The sequence below is a fragment of the Myxocyprinus asiaticus genome, chromosome 5, assembly GCF_019703515.2.
Source record: "Myxocyprinus asiaticus isolate MX2 ecotype Aquarium Trade chromosome 5, UBuf_Myxa_2, whole genome shotgun sequence".
Taxonomy (NCBI): domain Eukaryota; kingdom Metazoa; phylum Chordata; class Actinopteri; order Cypriniformes; family Catostomidae; genus Myxocyprinus; species Myxocyprinus asiaticus.
Genome location: NC_059348.1, coordinates 38328883 through 38355182, shown reverse-complemented (window position 1 = coordinate 38355182; position 26300 = coordinate 38328883). Strand labels below are relative to the sequence as shown.

The window sequence follows — 26300 nt, the reverse complement described above, 5'->3', positions numbered from 1 at the left end:
GCCCCCCTGTTTATATGCCATTATTAAACAACTGCATTATAACTAAAGATGTAAATTAGCAAACAGGTTTGCATATCAAAAAAGCAGATAACAGTGTAGGCTATCTAGATTTTCATCTTCCTTAAGGAAATACCAACGTTTGCAATCCAGAAAAGAATAGACAAGTATAAAAGTAAATTATTTTAGGTTGCAGTGAATATGCGATATAAATAATAATAATAATAATAATAATAAAAAAGATGTAGTTAAATATATGTAAGAAAGAAAATACAATTTATAATTCAATATGTAAATACATGCAAGAAAGAATACCAATTGCAATTACGTTTGTAAATATAAAAAAAAATTAATATTTGAACACCAATGTTACTGGGTTAGATCTTGAACAATGATTATTCTAACAATGTAAATGGTGAATTTTTCCGATATCACACCTAGGGCTGACATTTTATCTACAAAAAAATAATCAGAATAGAGAAAAAAAAAAAGAATGGGTGTTGTTTTAGGTATTAATATCACTACAGTGCTGTTTTGCAAGCAGGGGCGTAGATTCCAGGGGGATGGGGGGAGGTAGCCCCAGAATAATCAAAACAAGCAAGTACAATGTTCCATTTTCCATGATAAATGGAAACATGTAAATTTTTCACACTGTAACCCCCCCAGTGTTCAAGACAAATCTACGCCCTTGCTTGCAAGCACAGTAATTACACAGATCAACTGTGCTAGGTAGCACTGCCAACTCAAAATACTTCAGTAAACTACACTATTTAAATAGCCAAAGCAAAGAAATATGCATACATTTAAACTTGCACTGACTGAGGAAATAGGAATGAGCAGATAATACTATTCCTGTGAAAACCTATATAAAAAAGGAGGCTCCAAAGTGCACAAGTTCTTCTGGATTTGTTTTCCCATGGTACACTATAAAACACACAGACAGATATGACACATATACTGTACAGAACAGGGTCAGAAATTAATGGGGGCTCAGGGCAAAAATGCCACCAATATTTACCAAAATGCCTCGTAATGAATTCTTCTGTTTATTTGTATAATTTGATATGGTTTATTCTAGACCTTAAGTAAATCATCATAAAAATAAGAATGGATGATAATTCAATTTTAAAGGTAACAACACAATTTAATTAAAAATGTATTTTTATGAATTGATTACAATTATTTTACATGAATGGATGGCACATGTTTATATGGTTTGGGGGAAATAATGCCCTCATAAAAGGACAAAATTGCCCCTTAATAAAAAAATAAAAAAATAAAAAAATAAATAAAAAGTTATTTTCTGACACTGGTGCAGAAGAAATTTATTCCCTTTTCCCAAAGAGCAAAACATAATATTTGAACATCAAAACACTAGTAGTGTTCAGATGGCATTTTCTTTCCCTAAATACGCCAGAAAGCTGTTTTGATCTGCCTCTCCCACCTTGTGAATCTGAACCTGCTTTGTAAGACAGCTAGCCCCATGGCACATCTGACTGTACTATTTTCATCATATTTCTTTGTTCAAATAAAATAGAAAAAAGATGCTGTACTGAGACCTTAGGGGAAAATAAAGAGGAACAGTATTAGTAGATACTGGAAAGCTTAGTCATCCTCCTTACCCCCTACACTTATAAATAGCTAAATCAATTGGACATTTTATATGGTGCAATAACACAATGAGATGCATTTCATCCACCAAAAAGGTCTCCATTAAATGTAAACTGAGCATTTTGATAATAAACAGATAATTCTGTGTGTACTTATTTACCTTTTGTTTTTATTTCAAACATTGCACTTTAAGTCTTCTATTCTAAAATCTTTCTATTGTTACAGTGGTGGTAGTGTGCGAAGGAAAACAGACAACCACGAACACATTCAGTACTATTTCACAGATATCTCTGATTGCTAATTGAGAGAAGTCAGAACCTCACTGCTTTGACAACCGTGGGAAATTTAGACAAGGCAGAAGCATCATTCTTAAAGGTCTCACACAGTAAAAGATGTAGTTCTCATCACTGCAACATTTGCACAAAAATGTGTATGATTCGCAGATTGAAACCTTTCAAATTCAAAACATTTGATCTCATTTTTTTATGTGTGAATCTTACAGGTTCCTCCTCCTGTGCTGAATGGCCATAGAAATCCAGGACTCTTCCTCATTACCCTGACCCATTGTCAAACAGAGCGAACATTAGCATATAAATAACCCTCTTCTCTCACTCTCTAAATCCACGCTGGTGCAGCTTAGGAGGGTCTGGAGTATGAATGACTCTCTTAGTCACAGAGATTTGTGCATTTCTCTGAGTGCTGCCTTTAGCAACCGGCCCTGAACTGAAGTGCCTGCACCCCCACACATACTGGCACTGAACACAAGACCAGTCAGAGGGCAGCTTCAGTTATTACCCCCCGGGCCTGGGAGGCAATGCAACACTGTCCAGAGAGGGAAAACTAAACACACTGACTCACAACAGTGTGTTTTGTTCCACAGAAATACATTCTTTAATACTCCTCTTGCTCAAGCACGTACGGCCCACAGAGGCCGCAGGTTCAAACATACCCAAACATACTGAAGTTACTCAAATATAACGAAGCTTCAAGGAAGAAGTGAAAAAGAGAGACAGAGAGAACAAATGGGTGTGAAATTCTGGGAATATAACATTATAATGCATTGTTCCCAAACATGTCCCATTCCAACACAGTAAATTCCCCCTAATTAATCTGATTTCAATATAGAACAATTTTCACTTTGAAAACACTGGATGAGGAGAGTCTGTCTGAGTCAGTTTGCTGTGCCAGCAGGGCAGAACGTTGGCCTCAGTTTCCATTTACTTTCAGTGCATCTTTTTCCTATACAATGAATGTGAATGGTTTTTGAGGCTAACATACCTGACATAATCTTTTGTGTTCTATGGAAGTCATACAGGTTTGGAACAACATGGGTGAGTAAATAATGACAGAATTTCCATTTCTGTGTGCACTATCTCTTTAAGGAAGACAAAACAGTACACTGAGGAAACTATGAAGTCACCATGGTTATATGAAAGAAAGATGCATTTCATTTTCTAGTACAACTGCCTTTTGTTTTCTAAAATATTCTGCATTTTTAGAATGTACTGTATGCATGCACAACTGCTGTATTTCACCCACAATCTGTTGTTTCTCTAAGCCCAGCCTGCAGCATTGGCTTTTAAATCCACTGCTTTATTATCCTGATCCTCCATGCTTATGGCAGAGATTTCAGAGTTATGGGCCTTGTGATACAAATGCACCTAGTGACATGATTTTGTTCATGATTCACCTCATGCTCAGCTAGCTAGTGCACTAATCCATATGCTATGTTTGCAGTGTAAGTGTGCCGGTTTAACAACATCTTAAAGCTACAGTAAATACTAAAAGAGCACCACTTAAGCCCCTGGTGCAAGCTTCAGGGTTGAAAACCTACAGAGAGAGCAAAAAGTCTCTGTCAGAAGTAACCGAAGGGTATTGTTAATGTTTGAATCAGGGTTCCCACACCAGGTTTTGACCAATGATTAACTTTGGCTTTTACAGTAGTTCATGATATATGTATTGTGAAATCATTTTAATGAGAAAGTACTTATAAAGAGCAATTTCTAGCAAATGAAATATTTTACTCTGAGCATACCTAGAAGCATTTAAATTCACTACAGAAATGTCCATGACTTTTCCAGTTGATCCATGATTCATTATTACTACATAAGGGTTTTTTATTAATAATAATAATAATAATAATAACAATATAATATTGTAAAAATAAAATATTATTTTTTATTATTAATAACAGTAATTTCTAGCCAATGAAATATTTTGTCTGTGGATATGTAGAAAAAAATACTCACTATAAAAAATGGTGAATATAAATACTGAATATGGAAAGTTTTATTCATTAAAGAATTTTTCCATGGCTTTTTCAGTTGTTCTTGATTAATACATAAGGGTTTTATAATAATAATAAGCAATACTAATAAATGATAAATTCACAACATATAATTTTATAGCGGTAGCACTAGAAAAAAAATTGAACAAAATATACTCAGTAAAAAAAAGGTGAATAAAAATAGTGAATATTGACATTTATATTTACACATTATAGAAATCTTTCACTTTTTTAAGATTTCTTTTATTCCTATGACACAATTGTTTATCTGTGTTTAAATGTTAAAATCCCTGATATGTACAGGTTTTCCATGACAGTGGGAACCCTGTTGAAAATGTCTGTGTTTACAGGGACAATAACAGCTTCAAATAGGTGTAATCATCTTTTTAATGTTGTTTAATATTATTCTGAATGATCACACTGCATCTTACCTATCATAGAGGTGCCCTCTGCTGGATACTCATGGAACTGTCCTTCAGAGGGCACACTGACTGTCCTTCTCAGGCTGCGGCCCTTTGACGAAGAGGCTGTGGGGCTTTCATGGACCTCAGATGGCATCTGGGAACAGGTCAGAGGTCGAAGGTCACTGGGTTGAGGTCATTGGGGTACACATTCTGACAGCAGGATTGAAAGTCTCTTTTCATCTTGTGGCTAATAATTAACTAACAGTTTCAATTAATCTGAAAGCAACCAGCAAATCACACAACATTTTAATTCATTAATTTAATTGTTTACTCCCTTTCATAACCTGAAGTTGAAATTGGTTGCCCTGCACAGTGAGAGTGATGTGCTGGAACTCAATAGAGAAGGGGACAAATCATTAAAGGACTCGTTCGCACAAGTCATTTGCACCACTTTACGATACATTTATGGTGCCATTTTTGTCATTTTGTAGCTTGACAGCCCTAGTCCTCATTCACTTTCATTATATAGAAAAGAGGATATTCTTCAAAAAGAGGATATTCTTCAAAATATCCCCTTTCGTGCTCAATGGAAGAAAGTCATACAGGTTTGGAACAACAAGAGGATGTTGACAGAATTTATTCCTTTAAATGGAGCATAAAAAAGATCTAAAGCTGTAAGTTAATAACTTCTAAATGCAAACACATTTATCTCTCAAAAGGGGAAATGCATAACAAAGAACAAACATCAGCATCGTGTCTTCCCCTCAACCATCCCCTGCTCTTCTTTATGATGGAGAGGAAAGAAGAAGAATGAGTGGATAAAGCAAAGGGAAGGTGCGCTCTCACCTCTTCCTCTTTGTTGAGCAGGATGAGCTGGCTATCAGTCAGGATGCAGTACTTCCTCTCCCAAACACAGGGCTCTGTGAACGGCGACTGGCCACAGGAGAAGTGGTAGCTGGGCGGCCCCTTCACATCTGTACATAGGGGACAAAAAAGTCATCTCAGTGTAGTCAGACACAGTATGGGTTCCCACAGAAAAGCACCTCCACAAAAGCAGGCTCTTTTCATTTTAGTGACAATATTCCTTAGACTAAAGAGACTTTAGCACTGAGCAAAAGTTCTGACTGTGACATATATAACCCTTACTACTTGCAAAAATAAACTTCATGCCTAACAGAGGAACAAACACCCCTCTCTTCTTTATTTAATCACCAGCTTGCCACAAAAATAGATTTTAGACAATGAATGCTGTTCATAAGATGAGTCACACAAAGCTCATTTAAAGTAATTTCCACACCACTAGCAGGACCAAATGGAATTGCAAAACTGTTTCCAAAAAGGTTTCCTCTGTCTTTCATTGTTTGGTCGAACAGCTAGCCCCGCCACCATTGGCAGAGAGCCAGAGAGCATCTCCAAGTTTTCTAATTTGCTGACACATGTGGTCCGCTGTCAGATACATTTTTTGCTGTTTACAGAGCATAGGCCTGTCACAGAGACAAGATTTTTCAGAACACCCATTTGAGTAACATCTGTCAGGTCAAAAGGGACATTTTACAGTATACAAGATATTAAAAACAGTGCTTGCGACCCATTTTACTGCCGTAATGTAATGCATTTTCGACTGAAGAGCTTATTTAATGAGAAAAAAATAGGGTGGAACTTGATTTTATTCATTGGGAATTGATTAGATTGTGGTAAATGGGTTGAAAAAGTAAGAGGAATTGGTGTAGTTTCAGAGGTAGAGTTATTACAATTTGATAGCAGATTACAAAGACTTTTATTTCTATGCTGAAAACCCTAATAATTTGACTCTACTCACCTGATTAAGTAAACTCATTCCCTGAATTGAATTGAGTAATGACATCTCAAAACTTGTGTGATTAAGTTCACTTAATTTGGTGTTCATATAGAATGTATTTAAAGACATCTTTATTTTAAAAAAACATCATTATTAAAGGAATATTTCACCCAAAAATACAAATTCTCTCATCATTCACTCACCCTCATGCCGGGTTCACACATCCCCTTGAGTGTGGCGTTAGCGAGGTGTGAGCAGGGCGATCGCGTTGGACGTTCACATTGGCCACGTCTCTTCTGCGAGAAACAGCAGAGCGTCTTTGCGGGAAATAAAGTTATCTATGGGGTCCTATGCCAATTTTTTTCTTTAATAAGGTTGTAATAAGCTGAGGTTATTGCTGCTTCAAGGACAACAGTGAGCATTCACTTGCACTTCATCTTCATCAGCACACTTGGTTGTGATTGGTTAATGTTGTGTCTAAACTGTACACCTATATACACAGAATGGCAAAAGGTCTGGCAGTTTATTAATTCTTTATTTATTTTATTGAGTTTACTTGCATGCAGACATATAAATTGTAGTGTACTATAGGTTCGGTTTTAATAATTTTGATTTGCTTTTGTGTCTTTTCAGTAATCTCCTGATTATTTTAGTGTTGTAATGCACCCAGAGCCGCTGAGCTCAGCGTGAGCCGTGCGGCAAAAATAGGCTCAACGCTGAAACTATCGGCCCACTGCTGCATCTGGGACGCTTCTGTGATGATTCACCTCGTGACTCATGTTTGCAGTGTAAATGGTGTCATCTGTTAATATGGCCGCCAAAACAAATACACGCTGCTCATGCCTCGCTCACGAAGGATGTGTGAACCCGGCGTCATGCCATCCCAGATGTGTATGACTTTCTTTCTTCTGCTGAACACAATCGAAGATTTTTAGAAGTATTTCTCAGCTCTGTAGGTCCATACAATGTAAGTGAATGGGTGCCAAAATTTTGAAGCTCCAAAATCCATATAAGGGCAAAATAAAAGTACTCCAGATGACTCTGGTGGTTAAATCCATATATTCTGAAGTGATTTGATTGGTGTGGGTGAGAAACAGATCAATATTTAAGTCCTATTTCTTTTTTTTTTTTTTTTTACTATAAATTCTCCTCCCTACTCAGTCAATTTCCACTTTCACTTTCTCCTTCTGTTTTTGGTGATTTGCATCCTTCGTGCATATCGCCCCCTAATGGGCAGTGAGGAGAATTTATGACAAAAAAATGACTTACATTTTGATCTGTTTCTCACCCAAACCTACCATATCGTGTCTGAACGCATGTATTTAACCACTGGAGTCATATAGATTACTTTTATGCTCCCTTTATGTGGATTTTGGAGTTTAAAAATTTTGGCAGCCATTTACTTGCATTGTGAGGACCTATAGAGCTGAAATATTCTTCTAAATATCTTACTTTGTGTTCTGCAGAAGAAAGAAAGTCATACACATCTGGGATGGCATGAGGGTGAGTACATTTATGAGAATTTTCATTTTAGGGTGAACTACTCCTTTAACTATTTAAGAAACTAGATGCAAGTAGACCTAACTCAGATTTGCTATTTAAAACGTTGTTGTTTTAACTTCATACTTTTAATTGAATGGACTCAAATTTATGTCATCCAATAATACAGCTTAAATAATGAAGATTATAACTGATTCTAGGTCAGACATTAAATAAACTTACTTCTCCACAGAAATGCATATATGCCTTCAGTTGCACATGCACAAGGAGAACTGAGACAAGGTCCAACTTGACCTAATGGTGACATCACACGAAACAACTATTTGCAACAAAACAACATTCCCCATAGCCTCAATTTTGTACTCGATAGTTTGAGTTATTAACACTTAAAATTTAAGGCTATTGATTTTTAAGAAGGAAAAAAAGTTCAAGGAACTCAGATATTTGAGTTGTGAGCCCAAAACCAGACATTTCAAGTAATGTTTAATTAAGACAACTTTTTTCCAGTAGTGACAGCATTAGGGTTTACAGTGTATAATAATGTGTAGGCAAAAGATAATTTGTGCACAATAAGACCAGGAATCTGTACTGAAGTAAATAAGGTCAATTTAAATTTCATGCAGACTTTAAGATTACACTTGGTTGTCCTGCACACTTGTGCCTATAGAGGGCACTGTAACACTAATATTAGTTTACAGTGTTATTCATGTTATTATGTGCTTCTACATTTCTCTTGAAGGGATCGAAATCTCAGTGGGGGAAAAAGGATCTTCCTGGATTTCCAGGAAGCTCACATTATGCTTCGCATCTCTATCAAAGAGAACAAACAAACCCTGAAGTGCCTTCATCTGCTTTCTGTTAGCAAGAACTGAGTGAAAGTATTAGATGTGATCATATTAGATATGTTCTGCCTTTAGGAAGGTCACCTTCAGAATAACACAGGAAGAAAGAATTTTGGTAATGGCCACATATCACATCTCACATACCAATGAGTGGAAACACTTGTCAGAAACCATTACGGACAAAAACGCCTAGTGGTCCTTCTTGTCTATTAATTGATCATTTAGGCCTTTGCTAAGCTTCATCAATCAGTTCTGGCTGACAGATTTGTTGTGTGGTTGACCAGAGCGGGACATAGAAAGAATATGGGTCAGAGATCAGAGGTCACCCCACCCTGATGTCACTCTCGATCAGGAGAGTGGGCCATTAGTGGCTGTACTTTATTTTTTCCCAGACCGCATGACTAAATTACCACTATTATGCCACACAGACGCAGAAGAAAGTGCCGCAATGTGTCTCAAGAGGACGGGTGTGACTGCTGCATCTCTGCTTGGTTTGTTGAATGCAGGCTCCTGCCCACAACTGTTTTCTACACCAACTATCAGCCAAAAGCAATGCTTGACAAAAATCCACCGGGGAGACAGAAAACACCCTGTCTCTTTGAACACTGTAAGATCTGGAGGTAGAACAAACAGAGGTACACATAAGAGGCGCAGAAGTTGTTGGAACACGGAATCCATGGAAGATGTTCTGGAGTAGCGGCAGTAGGGTGTCAGTTTTATTAGACCAGTTTTAATTTGCAATTATGTATTGAAATCAATATGATCACATAGGAAGTCGGCATGCTGTTTCCAAAAGTTCCAGTACCCTAGGATCGGCAACATTATGCCAACTCACTGACATGCTGCATTTCCCACCACACATTTTTGCATCGGTTTCAGTTTGTTTACATTCCCATGTGGCTCTACCAGCAGCGCATTGCATCAGCAGCGTCAGAGACCCAAGTTCATATCCACATTGAAACCAAGAAGTAATCACTTTTGCATAATCAGTGACAAGCGAGACATACGTTACACTCTTCCCCCTAACATTAAATTTTTACTCCACTAATGGTTAGGTTTAGGTTTGGGTTGAGGGTAGAGTCCATAAAATATGCATTCCTCTTCACTGTATTGCATCCTGTACAGCTGAAAAGAACTCGCTTCACAACTAGCTTTTGGCGACTCTCCTGGACATAAATGGAGCTCACACGTGCCTATACGCCCTACAACACTTCCCGCTTTGGCCACTGGGGGCAGTGTTTTACATTTTGGTCAGCAGCTAAAGAAAAATCAACCTACTCGTTCGGATTTTACTGTGAGATCAGGCTGATTGAAGTGAGCCCGTAAGACGTTGTTTGTTTTTCCATTGTAATAATGATGACCACGAAGTCTCCAAACTTTTCACCCATCTATATGACAGATCTGACCACATCTTTTGAGCTTCCTGTAATAGAGTGTATCAGAAATGACATAGTCATGTCACACAACTCAGAAGCAAATGCTAAAGGCATAGATCATAAAAAAATTAAAATTGTATCATCATTTACTCACTCATATGTTGTTCCAAACCTGTATGACTTTTTCCATTCAACACAAAATTGGTCCCAATAAATGTTTTTTTTTGTTTGTTTGTTTTTGAAAGCAGCAACATTCCTGAAAATGTGTCCTTGTTTTCCATGGAAGAAAGTCATATGTGTTTGAAATAACATGAGGGTGAGTAAATTATGACAAATTTCCTTTTTTGGGTGAAAAAACCCCTTTATTAATAAAAATACATAATTTTGTGGGGTTGGAGTGGCTGGATTTATGCAACAGTTTCTAATTTATACTGTTTTTTTGTTTTTTTTGAAAGGTGCTTTTTTGTCCTTTTCTCTGCTTTTTCCTCAAAGGAAGAAAGCATTTATGTAAAAAAAAAAAACAAAACCGTTCATAAGTTTGTAGGTAGTATGATTCGAAACGACAGATTGAGAAACTAGTGAAAAACCAGCAAAAATAAAGAACAAGAAAAAGCCAAGAAGGTGTGAACGAGACAGCAACAGAGAAAGATCAAGCTCAAAATTATCAACGTAAAAAACTGTTCTTCTATTTACTGCTTTGCAAACAAGCATACAACTGAGTAAACAGACATGCTTTAATGGGTGTTTGGATAAGTGCTGGAAGGGAAACAAGAGAGACAGGCAGAGCTCCACTCAAGGCAGCTGTGGAGAGATGGAGGTGAAATGCGTAGGAGTGGCGGGATCCGGTCCAATCTAAGCCTGTTTGAGCCAACAGCTCGCACTCAGCGGCCCAGTGGCAGCATATAGCATATGGTTCGGTGAGATAAAGAACTTTCTCTAGAGATCTCATATGCCATTAAGAGATGTGTGAAGTTGTTGGGAACGCAGTTGACAGCTCTGTCTGATGGAACACAACATCTCCCATAATAATCTAAACACATTCAGACTTTCCACAACGGATGTGGAAATGGACGAGAGAGATCCGGAAATAACTCTGTCTGGTAAGGCCAATATTGGCATTAAGGAACATATCTAATTGGGTATCATAACATAAAAAGGCAACAGTTACATGGTTGCGGTCTCCACTAATAGAAAAGCATCATGGTACTACCCCAGGTTTTTTGGTAGTACCACTGTGTTTATTGAAATACCTTAGAGTACCATGTAAATACCATGGTAAATGAATAGGGTAACCATCATAATCCTGTAATAATGCCAATATTGCCATTACGGAACAACGTTTAAGAGGGTGTCAAAACAAACATGTATCCTTTTTGGACATGTATCGTAGTACTACCTTGTGATTTTTTTGCCACACCATGGTATAAACATTTGTTCATTTAACTGCATCTGTACAGATTCACCACCTCAACGTTCTTGTGAGGGACAGGTCTTTACCTGCTCCAGTTTATACCAGCTATGAGCAAATCACAGTCTCTCTCCGGGAAGAGTAAAAGGCCAGTGAACATTGAGGATCAGATCATTCTCGAAAACCATGATGGAACTACCTCTCAAAGGTCTTTATTCTCGTCTTTGGAAAGAACTCAATGGTGTTTTCAGAGCTGAGAATTCTAATTTACATCTCACAGAACTAGTCTTGATCGGAGGGCTGGCTAGACATAGTGGCTTCATTTTCCAACATTAGTTTGACACCATAATGTGCAGACCTATGACAACTATTTGTCAACTAAGCTGTAAGATAACCCTGTTTAAGCTGTAAGATAGCCTTGTTTAAAGGGAATATTCCGGGTAAAATACAATGCAGAATCAACAGCATCTGGGTGATTCTAACGAAACCGGTCAAGAAAATGTCCTGGTGTCATTTTACTCCAAATTAAAAAATGAAACATATTTTTTTAGAGCTATGAAGAATTTTTATATTGTGACATTGATTTCTTGACAGTTACGGACATTTTACCCCCTGCATTCTCATTACCACAACACCAAAAGTATTTATACATCATAATAATCCCCATCCATTAATTGGCTGTATCAGTCCACTCTCTCCTCTCCACCAACAGCTGGTGTGTGGTGAGAGTACTGGCGTACTATGGCTGTTGTCGCATCATCCAGGTGGATGCTGCACACTGGTGGCGGTTGAGGAGAACCCCCTGTTCACTATGTAAAGCCCTTTGAGTGTAGTATCAGAAAAGCGCTATATAAATGTTACATCCATACATAATAGTCCTCCCTTCATACTGCTTTTCATTTTTGCTGATTTTAATAAATAAAATAAAAACATTGTACAACAACATATTTAAGTGTAATACAGTACAAATATATATATATATATATATATATATATATATATACTTATATATATATAAGTGACAGAAATATCACTACTGTATAGCTATGTAACATAATAATAATAATAGTTGTGCAGCACTTTATTTGACAAAAATAACTTCAATGTTGTGTTTTGAGGACCTGTATGAAAGCACTTCAGATAATAAAAATAATGCACTGTTATGCTGAAAAAGAATGGTAATTGTTCTATTTTCATTTGATTAAAGTTATTAAATTCATTTAGTCACACATTTTTTAATGATAAAATTTGATTAAAATGTATGTAAGAACCTGCAACAACAAAAATGATTGCCAATAAACAACTGTTAAACTGAAACAGGAACTTTTTGTGTTCACTATAGTTAGCCTTGTCTAAACTTTTAAAAGGCATGCGTACATCACAGCTAGCGTTTTACTGCAAATGTGTCACAATTTTTGAGCAAAGCCACAACAAATTCAGTCATTTTGGACTGCAGAAAATCATTCTGGTGGGACTGAATACAGCAGCGGTAAATAGAGACCCTCCCTAAGTTGTTTGGCCAGTGGAACATGTAGTAAAGTGCTAGTGTGTCATCTGAAATCGAGCGTGAAAATCACATCTGTCCTGACACAGTCCTTTGTGGAGTCCTCTGTTGTATGACCTTAGCAGAAAATCATTCAAACTCATAAACATAAAACTCATCTTTCACTGCAAATAGTTTAAGCAATGACAGAACACATGCAAACTGCAAAGGATGCTACCCAACATTCTCTGTGTGTGGTGGGTGCAAGCATCACAGGAATGTGATTCTTTGTGAGAAAGGAGATACTAATCATTCTTTGAACATGACGAAAGGGCCTTTTTAAAATATCAAGAGAGAACAGGAGCAAAAAGACCCACAAAATAGAAAATAAACAACATATCTTGCTCGAAACAAATTTAATCGCTGTAGTAATTAATGAGTAAGACTATACAGAAACTATAATTATTCAGGGTGTCATTAAGACGCAACTAATCGATTTTGAAAACATGTAGTTTTGCACGTCAATTTTAAATGACCGTGTGCATGTGTGAATGAATTTACCACTGTAAAGCAGATCCAAACCAATGTTGCATCTGCATGCTGGTACGCCAATCTTAACACATGATATTTGCAGGGGAAACTTGCATGCAGTCATATTCACAGATACATCTGTGAAGAGTATGTGTGTGACACTGATCTGGACAGGCCTAATGTAGATCTCTATGATCATAGACACCCACTGAGGACAAGACTGGTAATCCAAAACCCTGCAGCCCTGCCTGGAATGTCTTCAGCTGAAGGTGAGGTCATAACACCTGTCCAGGATGGGGTTTCAGAGGGAGGAATGTTTGGGACTGCTAATTAGTGGCAACACACAGAAAACTCCACCGGTCACCACTTTAAACACAACTACACTCCTCATCCAAACCAAAGAACCCTATGTGCTGTTTTTTACACTACTGTTACGCAGTTTCATAGATTGTGTCAAAAGTTGCTTTAACAACTTGTCAATCTCACAGCTTAACTACCAAACAAAAAGTTCATAGTTCGGTTCAGGGGTTTACAAACTTTAAGAATCAGTTTGACTGAATCATTAAAAAGAAATGGTTCAAAACATGAGAAAACACACCATAAACATTGGTTTATTAGCATGTTGTGGATTTATGAGGAAAGCAGAAGTTTAATGAAGTGAGGCAACAGGGAAGCATCAGCTGCTGCAGAACTAAAATACGGATGTATCAGATCTATCATTGTTTTACAATTCCGACCTGGAGAAGAGATCTGTCATTTCATCACTGGTGATCGGCTGTGTTCCGCAACTGCGCGGGTCCTTGAATAACGTGTAACATGCAAGTAAGGGCAGCAGGTGGAGTTTCTGGTGCCCCCCTAGGGTAAGATGGTACACCCCTAGGGAGTTGGTGCCCTACGCAGACTGCATAATATGCGTTTAGGGAGTGACGGTACTGCCATTAATGATTCTTTCAGCACTACACATTGTCTTATAACAACAAGTCAATAACCACATGAGCCTTAAGGGAATGTTCCGGGTTCAATACCAGTTAAGCTCAATTGACAGCATTTGTGGCATAATGTTGATTACAGCAAAATGTATTTAGACTCGATCTTCCTTTTCTTTAAAAAAATAAATAACAATCGAGGTTACAGTGAGGCACTTACAATGGAAGTGAATGGGGACAATGAAAGTGAATGTGGCCACTTTTTGGAGGGTTTAAGCACAGAAATTTGAAGTTTATAATTTATAAAAGCACTTGCATTAATTCTTCTGTTAAAACTAATGCATTATTTGATCTGTAAAGATGTTTAAATCTTAATTTTTACAGTCATTTTAAGGTTTTAAGGTTTATTGAGATTACATCGTCATGGTAACGAAGTTGTAAAATTGGCTATACATGCATATTGTTTATGTCTTTTGGCTATAATTTTGAAACAATGAGTATTTTAATGTTCAAAAATTAGCCCCCATTCACTTCCAGTGTAAGCGCCTCACTGTAACCTCCATTTTTGCTTTTTTTAAAGGATAAGTTACCTGAAAATAAAAATTCTGTCATGCTTTCTAAAGGAATAAGATCACTTTATACAATGAACAGACCATAATTTAAGTCATTATTTTCTCACAAATCAAATCACTGATAAAGTCTGTAAACAGCACTGAAAACCAACATGGCGGCTACATTGATAACGTCAAACCTCACTGGTTCTTGCATGTCTGGTAACCATTTACGGTCTGTTCATCACACAAAGTGATTGTATTATAAGTGTTAAAGTGAGATTGATTGTTAAGCGTTAAAGAGAGTCACTGTTGAATTCATGGAATTTGGAACGATATGAAGGTGAGTAAATGATGACAGAACTTTTCTTTTTGGGTGAACTACGATACAAATAGCTCTCGGTTTGTTTAGAGCTGTATATGAAGAAAATAATGACTGTGAATCAGTGAGTAAATCAAGAATCGCTGTGACTGATTCAGCGAATGAGTGAGTGGTTAGAACAAAGTAAATGGAAAACTCAAGGAGATCAAAGCTGATTTGTGAGTCTTTTTGACTGACTCATTTCATAAGCATTATTTGCTCACCAATCAGACTACATTAGTCGCAAACAACCAGTGAGGACAATACAATATTGTGGTGAGCAGGGTGGGGCTGAGTGGCATCTGGGCAGAGCGAGGCCAGGACGATAAATGGTGAATGAGTTCCACCTGTGTGCCACACTGGTCTCACTTTCCAGTGAGGGGCAGCGGGAGAATTTAAGGAGAGGAGACAGTGGCAGAGTGAGAGAGACACATGAAGCTGTGTGTGTGTGTGTTTGTGTGTCTGCGGAGAAGCAGCACGTGAAGTTGTTTTATGTTATGTTTAAGAAATAAATGAGGAATCGCTGCCATCTTCCAAGGGACGGATGAGTGGCTGTCGTCTGTCAGGGGGCGGAGGAGTGGCTGAGGACCAGTTGACAGCATGTCCGGGGCCGGCGAGCCCCTCTCTCTCCCTTACCTCCCCTTCGCCATATCGGTCGGCGGTCCCCGTAACGTTGGTGATGGTGGTTCCGGAGAGGGAGGAGCTCGGACCGGAGGTGAACTTAAAATTCACCGATCGAGTCACCCCGGTCACTTGCGGAGACCACCTCTCACTGTCACAAGTCACGGAGGTTACCAGGTTGCAAGGAGAATTCTCTGCCGTGTTCTCGCCTCTTCCCGGTCATATTAATCTCATACAGAACCATACTGAAACAACCACAGGGGTATTGGTATGCAGTCATCCCTACCGATTACCCGAACACAAAAAAAAGTGGTTCGGGATGAATTAAAGGCCATGCTAGTGCTAGATATGGGGGTAATAGAAGAATCCCACAGTGACTGGGCCAGCCCGGTGGTGTTGGTTCCAAGAGTGACAGCTCGGTCCAGTTCTGTGTGGATTATAGAAAAGTCAATGCGGTGTCTAAATTTTATGCGTACTCAATGCCTCGGATTGATGAGCTGCTCGATCGGTTAGGCACGGCTTGCTTTTATTCGACACTGGATTTAACAAAGGGATATAGGCAGATCCCCTTAACTCCCATGTCCCGTGCGTTTTCCACACCGTTCGGCTTACAGCATTTTGTCACCCTTCCTTTCAGTTTGTTAGGGGCCCAGGCTTCATTTCAGCGGCTCATGGACAGAATAATCAGACCGCACACTGCTTACGAGCTGCCTATCTGGATGATATCATAATTGACATTGAGGCTGCGGCACCTGCAGCATCTGAGGGCTGTCCTGAAGTCGTTGAGATGGGTGGGACTCATTGCAAACCCTAAGAAGTGTGCAATTGGATGGGTGGAAGTACGGTATCTGGGCTTCCACTTGGGTCATGGACAGGTGCGGCCACAAATTGATAAGACCGCGGCAATTGCAGCCTGCCCAAGACCCAAGACCAAAAAGGAGGTGAGACAGTTCCTGGTGCTGGCTGGCTATTATAGTAGGTTTGTGCCTAATTATTTGACCGTCACCAGCCCGTTGACTGATCTTACTAAAAAGGGGGCACCAGATCAGGTCCAGTGGACGGAGCCATATCAGCAGGCGTTCACGCAAGTAAAATCTACACTCTGTTGTGGCCCTTATTACAATCTCCTGACTTCTCTCTTCCTTTATCTTGCAGACAGATGCATCGGACAGGGGGTTGGGAGCAGTACTGTCCCAGATGGTGGAGGGGAAGGAACGCCCTGTGCTGTACATTGGTCGCAAGCTCTCGATGAGAGAGACGAGGAGTGTTTGGCCATAAAGTGGGCAGTCCTCACCCTCCGGTACTATATGTTGGGGCGTGCTTTCACCCTCTGTTCGGACCACGCCCCGCTCAAGTGGCTCCATTGCATGAAGGATGCCAATGTGCGGATCAGCCATTGGTATCTAGCTCTCCAGCCTTTTAAGTTCGAGGTGGTCCACAGGACGGGGACACAGATGGCCATTGCCGATTTCCTCTCCAGAAATGGGGAGTAAATGACAGGCCGGATGGCTCCCTGGCCTGAGTCGGGTGATGGGGTATGTGGTGATGGGGGTGTGACCAAGTGACATCTTTAGAGAGCGAGGCCGAGAGAGTGAGTGTGGTAAGGGTTGGCACCTGTGGGAAATCACCCCTAACAGCTGTTTTGTGTTCGCAGTGAGAGCAGAGAGTGATTTAAACAGCGATCCAGACTGCCGAAGGAGAGAGGGAGCCGAACCTGCACGTGTGTGTGTGTGTGTGTGTGTGTGTCAGTGCAGCCAACATTTGAGTTTGAAGCTTTTGAGTGAGAGAAAATAAAAATACCTTTTGAGTTTGATTCACCGTCTCTTGCTTCCTCCTTGAGAGAGTTAAGAAGTTTTGCCACAAATAGAAAGATGTGTCTTTGCAGTATTTCAATGTGCCCAGACTTTTTTCTCATCACATTCAGACTGCAAGCTCACAACTCAAAGACCACAAACACAAACACAACGATTCAGTGGCAACAGAGTACCGCCACACAATATAAGACAATTAAGTTCCATTATTAAAAAGAACAACTGAATCAATTCTGAATAAGAACCGATTCTTGATTTCCAATGATTCAGTGTACATAAAAATAATCAAATTACATCAGCATTTAGCAGATACTCAAACATCCAGTCTGTTGCCTGTTATAGAAAAAAGAATTGGCTGATTATCCAGAGTGCTTTCACCCCAATGAGTCTTTTCATTATGTTGGACTCTCATTAGTTTCATATGACCAAATGCCAAACTCCCACAGTGCTTGCCAGGTGTGTGCACACCCTGACACACAAACACACAGACAAACACATCGCTAAGGAAGAGAACAGAAGATGCTTTGTGTCGCTCAGCTTCCCCTCCTGAACCAACCTGCACAGTGCCCAACCACCTGGTCTCCATGACAACACTTCAACACAAACAGCTCGTCTAATAACAATGCTTCAGCATGAAGGAGGGGCATGGCTACAGCAGGTTGACAACTGATGTGGAAGAACATTAGAGTCAGCACAAGAGAGACAGAGAGCTTGCGTGATGCTGTGCATATGTGTGAGAGAGAGAGAGAGAGAGAGAGAGAGAGAGAGAGAGAGAGAGAGAGAGAGAGAAAGTGTGCGTGTGAGAGGGTGTGGTACACTACCCGCATGCCCCTAACTGACTGCTCCTCTTATGTTATATAAATAGGCCATGAAATGGTGAGAGAGCAAATGTTTTACCTCATCACCACAGACTAACAGCAGCACTAAAAAACAGATATTCAGTAGCCTACCATGTTTCTGAAAAGCACTTCCGCTCACCCTGTACATCATGCAACACACTTTGGCTTCACATCAACCATGGTACAGTGATGGTATCAGATGGTAATACCATCTTTGGTATTACCATCTTTGGTATACTTTGATATATATGGGTAGTTAAAAGGATTGTTCACCCAAAACTGACAATTCTCTCATTATTTACTCACCCTCATGCCATCCCAGATGTGCATGAATTTCTTTCTTCTGCAGAACACAAATTACGATTTTTAGAAGAATATTTCAGCTCTGTAGGTCCATACAATGCAAGTGAATGGGTGCCAAAATGTTGACACTCCAAAAAGCACATAAAGGCATCATAAAAGTAATCCATACGACTCCAGTGTTTTGATCCATATTTTCAGTAGTGATATGATAGGTGTGGGTGAGAAACAGATCAATATTTATGTCCTTTTTTGCATGAAATCCTTCTCCCTGCCCAGTAGGGGGCGGAATGTATGACAAAAAACACAAGAAGAATGTGAAAGTGATCTGTTTCCCACCCACAAGTATCATATAGCTTCTGAAGAGATTGATTTAACCACTGGAGTCTTATGGATTACTTTTATGTATACTTATTTGATTTTTGGAGTTTCAAAATTTTGGCACCCATTCACTTGCATTGTATGGACCAAAAGAGATGAGAAATTCTTTTAAAAATCTTAATTTGAGTTCAGCAGATGGAAGAAAGTCACACTCATCTGGGATGGCATAAGGATGAGTAAATGATGAGAGAATTTTCCATTTTGGGTCAACTATCCCTTCAACACTTGGACATTTTTAAACAAGATATTAGGTTTAAATGTATATGACTGGTAAGGGAAAGTAGGTTGTGTAACTGGTCAATATTAGTTTAACACTATTTTTTTTAAAAAATTCCCCTTCTCCTGTTCATTTAAAATAGTCCTGTGGTGTGATATGAATTTAAAAAATACACATTTTCTATGTAGACTGAATAAATGAGGTCATAAAAAACTACAGTACATACAAATCAATTATAAAAGAATTAGCAAAATGTTTTAAAATAGTTTAAGAAGATTTATAGCATGTCACCACAGGACATGTCACCTTCCAAAAAGGATTTCATGTCACCTTCAAATATAATAGGGATGCACCGATAGAACATTTGTGTGCCGATTAGGGCTAGGCGATATGTAAAAAATATTTCTGCGATAAATACCTTAAAAAATATCGCAATATTTGATTACATCGTCAGCTCCACTGCCGAGGGTCGATAAATTTTTTTGCTTTATTGATTTTGCTTTAAAAATTGTATTCATCTATTGAAACACAAAAAACATAAAAAATAAATAAAAAAAAGACATTTCTAAATTCAAACTGCACTTTAAACTAAACAAAAAAAGCAATAAAATAATGAAGTGATCATAAAATCTTTTTATGATCTTTTATGAATTTAACCACCTCCCCAAATCCAAACATTTACCGTCTCCAACGGCTCCACTTGCCATCACACAAGCATCCGTCAACACTAAATTACTAATAGCCTACAGATTAAGAACTAAAGACAATTATAATGTAAAGACAATAGTAATCAAAATAAATAAGCCTAATAAATTCCCTTATGTTCCCAAAATAATGCTGCCAAATGTGTGTTCCTTTCGAATTTGTGTTTGTATTGCATTTTGGTAATACAGTTAATGCTGCCTAAAGAAAATAAAATACAACTCAATTTTAGGTTCAAGGTGAACGTGTATTGCATTACTTTATGATTTAATCACTTTCATCTTTGTTTATTTAATACAAAGATATATATTACTGAACCTACAGAGTTGCGTTTACAATACATGTTAACCGTGTGGAAATAAAGTAAACTAAAGTCACAGCACCTCCCGAAATGATCGGAGATAATTTGCAGCATTCTCATAGACAACTTTATTCTTGCAAACAGTTTTCAGATGAATGAAACAGAGAAAAAAAGAGTGAAAACTCTTTACATGCGCTTGTTCCACGAGACAGGCTTGCGCTGCATGCCTCTGAACAAACAGCAAATCAGACACAAGCATTCATGGCTTTTCTATTGTCTGTTCTTAAAAATATAATAAAGTGTGTTTCTTCAAGCGCATGTCTTTGTGACTAACAGCATTTCTTGTCGTGTGCCACTCCGAGACAGGTCACCCGCCTGTTGCGGGCAAAATTACCCGCGCATGAAATACATTTGGATGAGGAACTTGCGAACTGGTTTCAGCCTTGTCGCATTTGGCGGGTGCTAGTTTCACACCCTGGCCACTGTTTAATATATTTGCCGACTTCCCAGATCATGGTTTTGCCATTTCTCGATATTGTCGATCATCATCTGTTCGCAATCGGCAACGGGATCTTTGTAAGATATCGTCGATATCCGATTACATCATCATATCGCCCAGCCCTAGTGCCGATACTGACCTCTGATTATTTAGAATAGGGGTTTTAAAACTGGGGCCTGGGGACCCCCAGGGGGCCATAAGAGAGTGCTAGGGGGTCATGGAAAATTTAAGAAAATTAAAGAAATAAGTGAATTTGACATTGTTACTGTTCCATTCTGAAATCATGAGATTAATCATGATTATTTTGTTCTATTGACATCCTCAGTTTTTAACAGTAAGAAATTAAAATGTATTTTGTATCATAGATACTTATTTATAAGTGTTCATCTCTCCTTTGCAGCTTACATATTTTCAAGAATAGTTGGTTTTTGTGTTATATCTTCCTTGGGATTTTCTTTGTCATTATTACCTTTAGCTTGTTCACTGAGGGTTGTAAGCGTTGTAATAAATATAATATTAGACTAATAGTGGTAGAAAACAGATACACTTAATACAAAGTAAAAAAAAAAAAAATCCAGATATATTTTAATATTTTCTTTAAGTGTTAGTACAATGACAATATATAATCCAATTATTTATGTACTATGTTATACTTCTTTTTCTAACACAATATAAATGTTTTTTTTTTTTTGTTTTTTTTTTACATGAACATATAGCTATTTTTATATTTTAGGAAGAGGGTTCCTCACAAGGGGATCATAATTTTTGGTGGTCCTGGGCATCAAAAAGTTTGAAAACCCTTGATTAAGAACAGCATCTGCCAATGTCCACAGTTTGTTGGTTCAGCATTTTTATGCTACCAATCACTGATAATTACACAATTAAATTTTTTTAAGAACTTTATTCTCTATGTCTTTTCATGCTTTCCATGTTTCAGAGTAACAGGTTTCAGTTATAGTGATGGGAAGTCTGATTCTTTTCCACAAACCGGTTCTTTCGGACGGTTCGTTTAAATGAACCGGTTCAAAAAAACGATTCACCAGTTCATTTACATCATCAGGTAATGACGTGACTGTACATAATGCTAATACACCGGCGTTGTAGAATACACGCTCAAACACATTCAATAAAGCAATATGTAAGCGCATATTGCTGATTATTACATTTTATTTAATTAAGTTATAATAATAAGGGTGTTTATTGTCATCAGTGATTCATTCTGTGATCTTGCAATATATCCTACATTAAAGATTGCACCTAAATCACCCAATACTGACACTGATATACAAATGCAGATGTTCTACATGTCTAAAGTATATAAAGTGATTAAAATAGTCCTAATCAACTCTTTTTACAGAAACCATGATCCAGCTCATAACAACTTCAAATGTAATCTGCATGCACAATACTCAGTAGTAAAATTAATTTACATCTCTCGATTGAAATGTTTCGCCCCCTCATTCAAGTCCTCAGTCCACGCATGCTCATCAGCAGCTCATTGATCATCAGTTCTCAGTATTATGTCCGAAAGAGGCAATTCTCAGTTCAGTGTACTGTTGACGTGAGAGCTGTTTTACCCGGATCAGTGTACTGTTGACTCGAGAGCTGCTGTCCCCGGATCAGTGTACTGTGTTGACTCGAGAACTGCTGTGAATGACTCAATGTACTGTTGACTCGAGAGCTGCTGTACCCGGATAAGTGTACTGTTGCCTTGAGAACTGCTGCGAGCGACTCAATGTACTGTTGACTCGAGAGCTGCTGTCCCAAGATAAGTGTACTGTTGACTCGAGAACTGCTGTGAAAAACTCAATGTACTGTTGACTCGAGAGCTGCTGTCCCCGGATCAGTGTACTGTTGACTCGAGAACTGCTGACTCGAGAGCTGCTGTCCCTGGATCAGTGTACTGTGCTGACTCGAGAACTGCTGTGAATGACTCAATGTACTGTTGACTCGAGAGCTGCTGTCCCCAGATAAGTGTACTGTTGACTCGAGAACTGCTGCGAGCGACTCAATGTACTGTTGACTCGAGAGCTGCTGTCCCCAGATCAGTGTACGGTTGACTCGAGAACTCATCGCATCATCATACGTTGATAAAACATTAATACAATCAAGTCATAAACATATTTCCAGTATGTTTTATTTGTTATACTTTCTGCTGTTCCGCACAATACACCAGAAACAGACATTTCGCCCCTTAATCACACGCATGCTCATTATCAGCAGCTCATCAGTTCTCAGTATTTCGGAGACCTCTGAAAGAGGCAATTCTCAGTTCAGTGTACTGTTGACTCGAGAACTGTTGTGACCAGAGTATTCAGTCCGATTTGTGAACTAGTTGAAGAGGTTCATTGCAAAGAAGAGTAAGGAAGAGCAGATATCACCAGTTCTAGGATCATATTAATCCCGGATATCGGCTCATTTCGAGTCGGAGTGTCATGCACGTCCGAGAGACAGGTTAAGATTGAGTAACATGTGGATCAGTGTTGACTCGAGATGCAAACTGTTTCAAACGATTCAGTCCAATTTGGTGAACTGGTTCAATTTGTTCACAAACTGGCCATCACTATTCAGTTATAAACAAAACAGTGAAACAAACAGCACATTCTTAACTCGCATTAACTGAATTCTGAATAGCATCTTGTTAGGCTCACATGAAATAAGATTTCTTAATATTTTTTAGTACTTATCATCCGAAGATAATTGCTTCTATAGGCCGATATTGATGTTTGGCCGAAACAACCAAGCATCTCTACCATATACAGTGGCATGCAAAAGTTTGGGCACCCCTGATCCAAATTTCTGTTGCTATGAATTGCTAAGCGAGCAAACGATGGCCTGATTTTCAAAAGGCATAATGTTAAAGATGACACATTTCTTTCATATTTTAAGCATTTTTTCTTTTTTATTTCCATCTTTTACAGTTTCAAAAAAACAAAAAAGGAAAAGGGCCCAAAGCAAAAGTCTGGGCACCCTGCATGGTCAGTATTTATTAACACCCCCTTTGGGAAGTATCACAGCTTGTAAATGCTTTTCGTGGCCAGCTAAGAGTCTTTCAATTCTTGTTTGGGGGATTTTCACCCATTCTTCCTTGCAAAAGTCTTCTAGCTCTGTGATTCTTGGGCCGTCTTGCATGCACTGCTCTTTTGAGGTCTATCCACAGATTTTCGATGTTTAGGTCGGGGGACTGTGGCAAAACCGTCCACTGTGGATTTTGAGGTGTGTTTAGGATCATTATACTGTAGTAGAAGCCATCCTCTTTTCATCTTCAGATTTTTTACAGATGGTGTGATGTTTGCTTCCAGAATTTGCTGGTATTTAATTACATACATTCTTCTTTCTACCAGTGAAATGCTCCCTATGCCACTAGCTGCAACACAAGCCTAAAGCATGATCGATCCACCCCTGTGCTTAACAGTTGTAGAGGTGTTCTTTTCATGAAATTCTGCACCCTTTTTTTCTCCAAGCATACCTTTGCTCACTGTGGCCAAAAAGTTAGATTTTAACTTCATCAGTCCACAGGACTTGTTTCCAAAATGCATCAGGCTTGTTTAGATGTTCATTTGCAAACTCCTGATGCTGCATTTTGTGGTGAGGACACAGGAAAGGTTTTCTTCTAATGACTCTTCCATGAAGGTCACATTTGTGCAGGTGTCGCTGCACAGTAGAACAGTGCACCACTACTCCAGAGTCTGCTAAATCTTCCTTAAGGTCTTTTGCAGTCAAACAGAGGTTTTGATTTGCGTTTGTAGCAATCCAACGAGCAGTTCTCTCTGAAAGTTTTCTTGGTCTTCCAGACCTCAACTTGACCTCCACCATTCCTGTTAACTACCATTTCTTAATTACATTAAGAACTGAGGAAACGGCTACCTGAAAACGCTTTGCTATCTTCTTATAGCCTTCTCCTGCTTTGTGGGCATCAATTATTTTAATTTTCAGATTGCTAGGCAGCTGCATGGCTGCTGATTGTTGGGACAAGGCTTGAGGAGTCAGAGTATTTGTAAAGCTTTGAAATTTGCATCACCTGGCCTTTCCAAACGATGACTGTGTACAAGCCATAGCCCTAACAAGCTAATTAAGGTCTGAGACCTTGGTAAAAGTTATCTGAGGGCTAAAATCTCTTGGGGTGCCCAAACTTTTGCATGGTGCTCCTTTCCTTTTTTTCACTCTACAATTGTGCATAACAAAAATAATACACTAATCTTGCTTAAAATGTTGAAAACCTTCTACTCACTTAACTATTCACACAGCAACAGAACTTTTGGCCAGGGGTGCCCAAACTTTTGGATGCCACTGTACCATGGCACTTTCATATACACCATGGTACTGAACGATTAAAATGTTAATGTGTGAAGGTATTACCTTGTTCTCCAAGGTCATTTATCGAATTACATGTTATTACCATGGTACATGTCCAAAAGCATGGTATTATCATGGTAACTGTTAAAAAAAAATAAAAAAAACATAGAAATAACACAGAACTTCTTACGTGAAAGGCAAAGAGAAGGAATCAAACTATTGCAGACCTTAACGCACCCCAATTTCCCACATGGGATCAATACAGTGCCTTTCTAAGCATCATAACAGATTAAGATTAACAACAGTGAGCCAACTACAGAGGCATCAATAGCCATCTCACTCTGGGATGGTAATTCATAAATCCTTTAAATTAGCATCTTTGATTGGTGTCTGGGGAGAGGGGGGAGATAGGTCTACAGAGAGAGAGGAAATGACTGCAATTAACAGATTGAGCTATGATTGCAGCTCTGTGAGGATGTGTTTGTGGAGCTTCCAGCTGGAGGAAAAAAGTGGGGATGCTTAGGAAGTTGGGACTTTGTTTAGCAGAATGCAATGTGCTGGGGTGTGTTAATTAGTAATCCAACAGTGGGCTGGTCCGGCCTATGAGGAACAGCTGTTGACTGCGAGGTAAGGTGGGGCAGTGCTCTCCTCTTACCCATGATAACCTCAGGACACATGAAGACAGACACACCAAAAACTACATATGTTGAGGCAATGTGGGCATGGACTGTGGACTTCTTTCTGTTCATAATGATTGTTGCTTGTCAGATTGTAAAATATGACCCTGGTGAGATCTTAAAGGGATAGTTCACCCAAAAATTACAATATGTCATCATTTACTCACCTTCATGTCGTTCTAAACCTGTATACCATTCTTTTTTTCTACATGGAGCACAAAAGGAGTTGAAAGTGAATGGTGACCACGGCTGTCCCTGGTCCTTATTCACTTTCATTTTAAGGAAAAAGATTAGCTTGGATATTTTGCAAAACATCTCTCTGTGTTCTACAGAAGATGGAAAGTTCTACAGGTTTGGAAAAATATTAGAGTGAGAAAATAATAACAGAGGGTGCTTCTCAATCAGCTCCCTAGCTCCATATGTTGTGAATCAGTATATCGTGAACACAAATTTGGGCACTGGCTAGGGTGTTCATCCACTGAACATTGGGACACTTATGACTCAATCACCTGCGACACGTTACCGAGCTCACGTATTGAAGTGCAACTGTTATTAATCAACACCATCGTTGTATAAATGAC

General features: G+C 38.8%; 1 protein-coding gene across 10 annotated transcripts in view; it reads right to left on the bottom strand.

The window, feature by feature from the left end:
* Positions 1-26300, bottom strand: part of LOC127441375 (ras GTPase-activating protein nGAP-like) — a 167573-nt gene that overhangs the window by 83624 nt on the left and 57649 nt on the right. For all 10 annotated transcript variants that reach the window (XM_051698718.1, XM_051698715.1, XM_051698714.1 and 7 more), the window contains 2 exons: positions 5146-5273; positions 4327-4453 (listed from right to left, as the gene is read on the bottom strand). In XM_051698718.1, the coding sequence (XP_051554678.1) occupies positions 4327-4453; positions 5146-5273 (255 nt within the window). The remainder of the gene's footprint in view (positions 1-4326; positions 4454-5145; positions 5274-26300) is intronic.